The 11,437-nt window shown below is 41.8% G+C and overlaps 1 protein-coding gene across 1 annotated transcript in view; it reads right to left on the bottom strand.

Annotated features, from left to right (window-relative positions):
* Positions 1 to 2,725: 2,725 nt before the first annotated feature.
* The window catches only part of EDNRB (endothelin receptor type B), an 88,698-nt gene continuing 79,986 nt past the window's right edge, over positions 2,726 to 11,437 (bottom strand). Inside the window, exons 6-8 of the mRNA XM_077297190.1 lie at positions 7,345 to 7,478; positions 5,887 to 5,995; positions 2,726 to 3,977 (exon numbers count right to left, since the gene is read on the bottom strand). Of these exons, the coding sequence (XP_077153305.1) occupies positions 3,825 to 3,977; positions 5,887 to 5,995; positions 7,345 to 7,478 (396 nt within the window). The 3' untranslated portion in view covers positions 2,726 to 3,824. The remainder of the gene's footprint in view (positions 3,978 to 5,886; positions 5,996 to 7,344; positions 7,479 to 11,437) is intronic.

The raw sequence follows: 11,437 nt of genomic DNA, 5'->3' as shown, positions 1-11,437 counted from the left end.
TATAAGGACATATATTTGATTCCCTTAGCTGAATGTTTTTTTTCAATACATAATATTTTTTTATTTGGAAAAATAACATCATAGTTTTGTGTTTACCCGTTTCTGAATATAAAATGCTTCTAAACAGATAGAAAATCCATATTATAGTTGTTACACAAAAATATTACATACCTGCTTAGTCCCTTGCTGAGGTATTAAACCTCTAGTTGCTACAAATTATGTAAGACTTTAATTTGTTTCATAATATATAAATAATCTTGTGCTCATCTCTAACACATATAATTTAGCTATCATGACCAATGCTAAGAATTGAAAACTTTAATCCGTGCGTCTATGGTAGAAAGACAATATATTTCATTGAATACGCTACTGATGTCAGATAAATATACTGTAAATGAGGATATAAGATGCCAATAAAACTATAAATAACCACAGCATCCAATGTCCATATTTTGACATATTTACACTAATATTATTGCATACAATTTTGCAGTGTACTAATAAAATTCTAGCAGTCTCGCACTCTGCTGTGTATATTGTATACATTTTGTGCATATCTGTTATGTCCCACATAGAGATTGTTTGATGTGCTGCAAATATTTCCTAGGTCGGGAGTAAAAGGTAGAGCAGTTCTGTGTCATCATGCTTTTTTGGGTGTAAGACACTGTTATGATCTGCAGCTTGTTGCCTTTTCTTAGTACTGATTGGTCCTTTGCAGCTATATAGGACTATACAGTACTCCAGTAGGTAAATATATCAGACGCGTTTAAAGATGTTTCTCAGCGGATCCCTTATGCTGCTCATATTGTACAACAAACGTGAACATCCAAAGAAAGATTTATATTTAAAGGGTACCTTTCATTTCAGGTGACATTTTAAAATAGGCGGTTATGTATAGACACAAGAGGTTAAAGAGGGTTCGGTACCTAAAATGTATCTTCTAACATTCTATCTTTACACCCTAACCACTTGTGTAATTTGATTTATTACATAATACTTCTCCCTATCTACCTAATCCCTGTGACATTTTGTTTGAGATGAGTCTCAAGCATGACACAGGAGGCTGGAGCTGCACTCGCTCCTCCTCTTGGAGCAGGAAGTCACAGGGGACAGTGCTGCAGTTACTAGTTTAATTCATTGCTGCCCCTCTGAAGACATCTGGATCCTGAGTGATGGACGCTGTCGCAGATGTGAGAGCAGCACCTGCACTCTGCTTTTATCTCTGTGGCCATCATAGCTTCTTACTGAAAGAAGACGTCATCAGGGGGCGTAATTAGAAGCAATGAGTCACACTAATGCTGCCCCCAGGACGTCCTGTTCCAGGAGGAGTGTTGGACGCTGGAGGAAGTGAGTGCAGGGTCACGTTTGAGACTCCTTTCAAATGAAATAACACAGGAAGTACAGTAAAAAAAACATATTTAAGGATTAGATAGATAGGTAAAAGTGATTGGTGATAAAATGTGTAATAAAGCAAATTGCAAAAGTGGTTAAAGTGTAATAATAGTTATTAGAAAATACATATTAGGTGTGAGGAGACCAACCCTTTAAGTACTAAATCTGGCCATTATATGACTTGCATCCTGTATTTTTCACCAGTTTTGCATGTGCTATCTCGAATTTTCAGTTGATCTAGTGGGTGAAGAATGGCTATAATGATATATCCCATACATAGAATACAGAAACAGAGATTTCTGCTCTCCTGACTCTATGTAGCACACAGACAAATGCAGCAATGCCGTGGAGGACATTATACAGCAGTACTGAGCAGAGTAGCTGTTAATACTGTTCTAGAGTTTAAAGTTATTGTTTTAATAAATAAAATAAAGTTACCTGACTATACATTAGGCTCTGTGTATGCCTGCATTCAATAATTGAATTATAGAACTGTTGCATCCCAGACATTGGGACATCATGGGGTCTCATTGACTATAATATGCTCCATCTAGTTTCTGTCATGAAGTCCTGTATTCTTATCTGAATCTGACTCTGAAAGCAGCCTCCAACACAGGTGTGAACATAGCCTTACCTGGTTATATGTTGTCAATTCAAATGAATTGTTGTCAATGTTGTCAATTCAAATGAATTCAAATGAAGCCTTTTTCCAGACTCCTGATAAACATATTGGGAGATTATTCACAAATTAACACAACAGTTCAACACTACAAGGTAGCATTTGAGCAGCTGCACTTTACTATAGTGACTGGGTGAACCCTAAGATTCCAGTGCCACATAAATAGACACCTGTATGACTGGAACCTGGAGGGTAGGAGAACCTATTACAAATTGTCTCTAAAAATGTAATGTTTGGGCTTAATCCTTACGGATGATTTATAACTAGTGTTGAGCATTCCGATACCGCAAGTATCGGGTATCGGCCGATATTTGCTGTATCGGAATTCCGATACCGAGTTCCAATATTTTTGTGATATCGGAAATCGGAATCGGAAGTTCCCAGTGTGGCGGACCCTGGACCTTAGCGATGTAACCAGCAGCCTCCATTCCTAAGAATGCAGTGAGTGCAGGACCTATTATGACGTCGCGGCTTGTGATTGGTCGCGTGAGCGGTCACATGAGCGGTCACGCGACCAATCACAAGCCGCGACGTCATCGAAGGTCCTTCACGCTGCATTCTTAGGAACGGAGGCTGCCGGTTACATCGCTAAGGTCCAGGGTCCGCCGGAGGGGTGAGTATATCCATATTTTTTATTTTTATTCTTTATTTTTTACATGAATATGGATCCCAAGGCCTGAAGGAGAGTTTCCTCTCCTTCAGACCCTGGGAACCATCCAGGATAGCTTCCGATATTTGTGTCCCAGTGACTTGTATTGGTATCGGGTATCGGTATCGGCGAGATCCGATATTTTGCCGGTATCGGCCGATCCAATCAGATACCGATACTTTCGAATATCGGAAGGTATCGCTCAACACTATTTGTAACACAAAATGAAATACTATCTTTAGATTGAATCCATTTCTGTCTCAAATGTAAAATGTCTATCAATAATGTAAGTAACAGAAACACTTTTTATCTAACTTTGATATTTCACAAAGTCTTCATTGTACATGCTGACTGTTTTGGTTTTATCAAATAGGACTTCATAGCAATATATCATTGTATGAATTGTATGGGAATATTACAATAAAGTATATTAAACAACATATCATCTGTAAAAAAGAAATAAAAATAATAATCTGATCTTGAACATTTTTGTAGACCACAGTACTTGACAGTTTGTCATGATAAGAATAATTCTATAACCCCAAATTTACACTTCAAACTAACCACATTGCCTCGTAGGAGATGTAGCCACAATTAAATTAATTCTTTGTGTTTTTCAGTCTGTTTCTCGGTTGCCTCAAATAACAACTTTATTGTAATATGTAAATACAGGTGTTCAGTGCACCCTTGGTGTGGCCAAATGCCTCGGTGCCTTTTTCCATCCACTGCAACTCCTATGTTAATTTATATTGTTTGGTTGCCAAGTACCAGTGTTGTCTGAGGATAAACCTCAGTTGTGTGATGACTGTCCATATGCAGGGGAGAACACACATCACTATCTCCCTGCAGCTGACATTGATACACAGCTGTATTTGAGCAATGCCATTAGTGATGATGCCTCTTCTGGGTTAGTTAGATGTGTACATTTGTGGTGACAAACTGCCATAAAACTTTTTTAACAGCAGCATTATTAAACCTAGATAGAATATGAAAGTGTATTTTCTTTATTGCTGATGGAACCCTTAAGTTGTTTCTTGCTTGTTTATAGTGGCCGTTTTGTTCTTTTGCATATTTTGTTGGTGAATTTCAGTCACTATATCAAAATCACATTGTTATGTCTTCCGTTTCATGTAGAATAGCTTTATTTGCTTGGTGGATTGTCTCATATGCATGATCGTGTCCTTTGAACTTGATACATGACTGTTTATTTTCCAAATTTGTTAAATCTTTGGGTTGACACCAACAGCATAAACATGACTGGAATAAAAAAAGAAAATGTAAAAATCCTAAAACAGGTTTGTATATATATCTCTTACAGAGTATAATGCCATGATAGATACAAGGTATCATAGGGCATAGCAAAAGTATCCGGTGCTTAACCCCTTCACCCCCCAAAGCTGTTTTCACCTTCATGAGAAGGCAGAATTTTACAATTGTGACCAGTGCCACTTTATGTGGTAATAAGCCTGGAACACTGGAATAGATACCACTGATTCTGAGATTGTTTTTTGAAACATATTGTACTTCATCATAGTGGTAAATTTTTTCGATATGTCTTGTGTTTATTTATGAAAAAAATGGAAATTTGGGAAAAATTTTGCAATTTTCAAACTTTAAATTTTTATGCCCTTAAATCAGAGAGTTATGTCACACAAAACAGTTAATAAGTAACAATTCCCAAATGTCTACTTTACATCAATTTTTGAAACATAATTTTTTTTGGCTCCCCTTCCCCACACTGAGTACCGGCGCTGCGACAGTCCATGCTGCAGAAGACAAGAAGGACAGGGACTGCTGCGCTGAGTGAAGCAGTGTGCTCTGCAGCGATCCAGAGAGAGGGACCACTGCAGAGTGAGCAGAGCCAGGTGTGCGCAGCAGAAGCCAGGAAGAGAAGTGCTCCATCCCGGGAGCATCAGCATTACACGAGAGGGACGTGCAGTGTGTGCCTGGTGGCCAATCATGAGAAAGACACCACACGCTAAGTGTCCGTGAGTACTGCGCACATGCCATATACAAGACTGACACTTGCGCCCTGAATTTGATAGCGAATATTTGCCCAGACACTTGTGACCTGACTTCTCCTGGAATATAGTTGCAGAGCCACATTGGGCTTGTACAGTATTGTGGCTCATACCCTTGTCAGGCACGGCAGTTCATGGACTAGGCCCACTGGAAGTTACCGGAGACTGACTACTGCCGCCAGAAGACGGGGCATGGATGCCCACAGAACTTTTCTGGAAAAGACTCCGCACCAGCAATTGCCGGCGCCATTGAGTTCTCAGCAGGCGTTACAGTTGGCGGAACTCCTGACAGAAGTGCTTCACATGAACTGCCGTTATCTGGACCGTCGTTCTTCTACTTACAATATCCTTTGCCATTTAAACTGTTGAATCCCCTGTTTAACCCTTTACCTCTCAGCATCCTTTTCTCTTTATACTGTTTAACCCTTTACCTCCCTGCGTGGAGTATTCCCCTGTTATTAAACTTGTTAACCCCTCCTCTGCCTCTGGCCGTCATTACATCCCGCAACCTGCTTACAATTCTATAATGCTGCACATATAACATTAATTCACACTGCAAGGCAAAAAAAGACCTTTTATTATATACTCACCTATTGGGTGGTCAGGTCTGATGGGCGTAGTTGGTCTACATACTGCGCATCCTCTCATCTTGCGATGCCGCCCTCTGTCTATGCTTCATGTACATGATGCATCCTACATCACCCACACAGTGTGCCCCTTCGTCCTTCTGCCCAAGCGCACTTTTCTCAGCTCGCCTGAGTGCAGAACAAATTACTGCCAGGAAAAGTCAAAAGAGTGCTGGCGCATACACGCTGCAGTACTTTGTTCTGCCCTCAGCTGGGCAGAAAGAAGTGCGACTGCGCAGAAGCGCGAAAGGGAACACTGTGTGGATGATATAGGACACGTCATCCACACAAAGCAAGGAAGAGGACAGCACTGGACCAAGACCAGTGACTCCAATTGGACTGGACCGCCTGTAGGTGAGTAAAATAAAAGGTCTTTTTCCGCCTTGCAGGGCGAATTGGAGTCATATATGCAGCATTATAGAATACAGTCACATGGAGCTGAAAGGTGGTGGCTGTAGGTTATATCAGAAAAAAATGGTGACAGGTTCCCTTTAACACAAGTGATATAAAAGAACTTACCTTGAAGCAGTTTTTATACTTTGTGCTGACCAAGTAAAGTGCTATTGGATTAATGCAGGAATTTAAGTTAGCCATATTTAAACCAATGTAGTTTACGGAGATGAAAAAGCTGTAAAAAAATAAATACACGCAGAATGTAAATTGTAAGTAATATTTTACATAATAAAAGCATTATCACAGTTTATTATTTCCCTAAATTTGTCACAGTCACACAAGAATGATATTGTAAGAATAGTTTTATTAAATGATATAAAAAGGAAAGCTCCTGGCACATATGCCAAAAGTATTCATAGGGCTCCAGTGTATATGGTAAGAGAGTATACTTTATCTCATACGCTGGAGCTGGTATGCAACAGTTTACACCATCTCATTGTATGTGAAAACTTAGTCTCTTAGTCTATTGTATTTACTTAAACAAATGGTATGTATATATATATATATATATATATATATATATATATACATACTGTGCATATATACACACTGCTCAAAAAAATGAAGGGAACACTTAAACAACAGAATATAACTCCAAGTAAATCAAACTTCTGTGAAATCAAACTGTCCACTTAGGAAGAAACACTGTTTGACAATCAATTTCACATGCTGTTGTGCAAATGGAATAGACAACAGATGGAAATTATTGGCAATTATCAAGACACAATCAATAAAGGAGTGGTTCTGCAGGTGGGGACCACAGACCACATCTTAGTACCAATGCTTTCTGGCTGATGTTTTCGTTACTTTTGAATGTTGGTTGTGCTTTCACACTCGTTGTAGCATGAGACGGACTCTACAACCCACACAAGTGGCTCAGGTAGTGCACCTCATCCAGGATGGCACATCAATGCGAGCTGTGGCGAGAAGGTTTGCTGTGTCTGTCAGCGTAGTGTCCAGAGGCTGGAGGCACTACCAGGAGACAGGCCAGTACACCAGGAGACATGGAGGGGGATGTAGGAGGGCAACAACCCTGCAGCATGACTGCTACCTCAGCCTTTGTGCAAGGAGGAACAGAAGAAGCACTGCCAGAGCCCTGCAAAATGACTTCCATCAGGCCACAAATGTGCATGTGTCTGCACAAACAGAAACCGACTCCATGAGGATGGTCTGAGTGGCTGACATCCACAGATGGGGGTGTTGCTCACAGCAAAGGCTTTACTGGTCTGTCTGTATATTACATGGCAGCGCAATACTTTACCATGCTACGTATACCACATTGGATAGTTGGCTTCAACTTCCAGTGGTAAATATATTTTATTATTGGAGTTTTCAAAAGCCCAAATGGAGTAATTAATTAATCACTGGAGTAATTTAGATACAAAAAGCAATTGTCTTTATTTAAGTGTGGAAAATGCTAGAGAAACAATCAAACCATTGTGGTAAACAGTATTATAAGAGGTTCGGTCTTACACAAAATATACCAATATGAATTTCAGCATTTTCACAGCAATACACTCTTACCTCAGTAGATCACATGTCTTAGTATATCCTCTGTAGTCAAATATAAACCTGATCATCTTACTAAGGTGCAGGGGAAGCCAGCAAATGGCAAACACCAACACTAGGCAAAATACGGTTTTAGCAACATCACGTCTCTGAAACAAAGACATACATGACATATGAAATTATCTGTCTCATTGATTAACTTTTTTAATTTTACAGCATACAAGCCCATGGCAAAATGGCAAAACTGGGCAAAATTTGAGTCAGGCTTGTTTATTCTGATTGTTGGCTACTGTCATGATTCAGGTTTGGATTTGTGGCAGCTCTAGTTCCGTTATAATTTAAATGCAGCTTTTTCCCTTTCAGGACAGCAAGAGTTAATGTCAGTTTTCCTTGCTGGCAGCTGCAGTGTTGCTGGTCAGCTGATGTGGGGGTGACCACTCCTATCATCCTTTAAATAGTCACCTGACGCATCAGCTGACTGTTGGTAATAGAGTTTTCTATGTAGACCAGCCTTGCAGTTGCAGCTCTCTGGTGTCTGCGCTGAATCTGCTTTTTCTGTGGATTTTGGGGTCCTTTTTCCATATCCTCTGCAGTGTGGAGCTTGGCCGTGGAGTCTGGAGCTTTGTTTTATGTATTTACCTTGTCTGTCTCGTGCTTGTCACTGTCCCCTGTGTTTGTGTAAGGGGTGTGCCAAGAATCTCTCGTACCCCTTCCCTTTTGCTAGTTAATATAATGTAAATATTGTCATTTTCCTGTGTGCTGCTAGGTGTAATGTATGTATATATATATATATTTATATGTCATCTGGCTAGGGAAAGTGTAGTGAACTAACAGGTCAACTAAAGGGAGCGTCTTATAGTTTAGCAGCCAGTACTCTGTTAGTAGTTTGCACACTTTACATAGTTAACATAGGAGGGGCCACTCTGGGATAAAAAGGTATGCATTTCCTGTTTTTAGTTAGTTAGAGCCTGGGAGCTGAACAGCTCAGGAGGGCCTTAGTGCTCTGACAGTCCAGACGTGCTTATTACCCAGGACAACACAGTGGCCACATAACATTAAGGGAGAAGCCCAGTCATCAAGGGTCAGCAGCAGACCAGACCAACAGCAGGCCAGACCAACAGCAGAACAGCAGCAGTGACAGTGTTTAGTGAGATTTGGAGCTGCAGGAAAAGTCACATCAGCAACAAAAGGCAGGTCGCTCATCATGTGGTAGATCATCGCATGGGCTGATGCCCTCAGATCCGCTGCGAAACGGCTTAGGGAACCCCCAGGAGGATGCTGAGGAATCATATGATGCGGTCTGACCCGGGCACGTGCTGTGTGGAAAGGAGAGAAGTACAAGGAAAGAGAAAGGAATGTGTATTGTGGAATCAGCTCTAGAAACTGTAATGGAAATGGATGTGCTGCGGAAGCAAGAGAGTAAAGTTTTGCATTTGAATTTTGCAACGGACTCTGTGTCTTTATATTTAACAACGGCAGTAGTGAACCTTCAGCCAGCCAGACAGTGCAGAAGGCGAAACGAAAGGTATGCTGCAGAAGGGACACTATATTCATGTGAGGGGAGAACAGGGCACGCTAATGCATATGTTCTTGGCCATGACTACGGCCCAGTCTCTGCCCCTCACACTTGTACCATCTGCAGTGGTGAGGCTAGCACCCTTGCCGGCCAGTGCGCTAGCCAGGGCATTGTGAGGTGACAGTTAGGGATGAGGTTCGTGATGTCGGCGGGTGGAAGGACCCGCTTAGGGCATTATGGGAGTTCAGGGACAGGCTCAGCTTGGAGCTCAGGAGGTGTCCCATCCCTCATTCCCTATTGTTAGGGCCTTCCTCTCCCCTTTACCATCCCGTTGTGTGTGTATTGTGCCATCTGCTGAACCGACCCCTGTTGGGTCATAACAGCTACCACATGGTTTTACAAAAAGTAACTTTTTCAAGTTTGTCTGTGAACATAAATCAGTCAGCCATATTTCTTGCAGCTTGCTGGAGGCTTTTGTCTTTTGCTGATGTACAGTGTTGTGAATTCTGCTCTTGGGCTCCCTCCGGTGGTTATAAGTGGTAGTGCTGCTGTCTCTGGATCGCAGCATTCATCAGGTGTGTCCACTTTTTGCAATTCTGACTGGGCTATTTAGTATTGCTTGACCCTTTAGTCAGGGCCAGTTGTCCATTGTTCCTGGAGGATTCACATCCCTGCCTGGTCTCTCCTGCTTTGCTGTTCATTTCAATAAAGATAAGTTCTGGCCTTGATTTTTGCAGTCCACATGCTGTGGGCCTTATTGTTCAGTTCTTTTCCATGTTTTTGTCTTGTCCAGCTTGGTCTGTATAAGGATTTGTTTAGCCAAGCTGGTATCTCTGGAGATGCAGATATACCCTCCATATCTTTAGTTAGATGTGGAGATTTTGTATTTTCTGTGGTGGATATTTTCTAGTGTTTTAATACTGACCGCATAGTACTCTGTCCTATCCTTTCTATTTAGCTAGAAGTGGCCTCCTTTGCTAAATTCTGATTTCAGTCTGTGTATGTTTTTTCCCTCTCCTCTCACAGTCAATATTTGTGGGGGCTGTCTATCCTTTGGGGATTTTCTCTAAGGCAAGATAGTTTTCCCTTTTCTATCTCTAGGGGTAATTAGTCCTCCGGCTGTGTCGAGATGTCTAGGGAGTGATAGGTACATTCCACGGATACTTCTAGTTGCGGTGTTAAGTTCAGGGTCTGCGGTCAGTACAGGTACCACCTTCTCTAGAATACGTCTCATGCTGCTCCTAGGCCACCAGATCATAACAGTACAACTGGCCAACAATGAGTTAACCGCATCTCAGAAGAAGGGAAGGAAAGTGCTGAGCCATTTTTTTTCTGTAGTCTGTTGTGTTTTTTTTTCCCTCTTTACCTCTGGGTGGCTCAGGAGTTTGGCGCTGGCATGGATGTTCAGGGATTGGCTTCTCGTGTGGATCAACTTGCCGCTAGAGTACAGGGTATTTTCGATTATATCGTTCAGACTCCGGTTTTAGAGCCTAGAATTCCAACTCCTGATTTGTTTTTTGGGGACAGGTCCAAATTTTTGAGCTTTAAAAATAACTGTAAACTGTTTTTTGCTCTGAAACCCCGTTCCTCTGGTGATCCCATCCAGCAGGTTAAAATTGTTATATCTCTGCTGCGTGGTGACCCCCAGGATTGGGCATTTGCCCTGGAACCTGGGAATCCGGCTTTGCTTAATGTAGACACCTTTTTCCAGGCGCTTGGGTTATTGTATGATGAACCTAATTCAGTGGATCTTGCTGAGAAGACCTTGTTGGCCCTGTGTCAGGGTCAAGAAGCGGCAGAATCATATTGCCAGAAATTTAGAAAATGGTCTGTGCTGACTAAATGGAATGAGGATGCATTGGCGGCAATTTTCAGAAAGGGTCTTTCTGAATCCGTTAAAGATGTTATGGTGGGGTTCCCCACGCCTGCTGGTCTGAGTTATTCTATGTCTCTGGCCATTCAGATTGATCGGCGCTTGCGCGAGCGCAGAGTTGTGCACACTATGGCATTGTCCTCCGAGCGGAGTCCTGAGCCTATGCAGTGTGATAGGATTGTGTCTAGAGCTGAACGACAAGGATTCAGACGTCAGAATAGGTTGTGTTTTTACTGCGGCGATTCTGCTCATGTTATTTCTGATTGCCCTAAGCGTACCAAGAGAATCGCTAGTTCTGTTACCATCAGTACTATACAACCTAAATTTCTGTTATCTGTGACCCTGATCTGCTCATTATCGTCATTTTCTGTCATGGCATTTGTGGATTCAGGCGCCGCTCTAAACTTAATGGACTTAGAATTTGCCAGACGTTGTGGTTTCCCCTTGCAGCCTTTGCAGAGTCCTATTCCTTTGAGGGGCATTGATGCTACACCGTTGGCTAAAAATAAACCTCAGTTTTGGACACAGCTGACCATGTGCATGGCGCCAGCCCATCAGGAAGATTGTCGTTTTCTGGTGTTGCATAATTTGCATGATGCTATTGTGCTGGGTTTCCCATGGTTACAGGTGCATAATCCGGTATTAGATTGGAAATCTATGTCTGTGACTAGTTGGGGTTGTCAGGGGGTTCATGGTGACGTTCCTTTGATGTCAATTGC

The sequence above is a fragment of the Ranitomeya variabilis genome, chromosome 3, assembly GCF_051348905.1.
Source record: "Ranitomeya variabilis isolate aRanVar5 chromosome 3, aRanVar5.hap1, whole genome shotgun sequence".
NCBI lineage: Eukaryota > Metazoa > Chordata > Amphibia > Anura > Dendrobatidae > Ranitomeya > Ranitomeya variabilis.
This window is presented reverse-complemented; position numbering and strand designations above follow the sequence as displayed.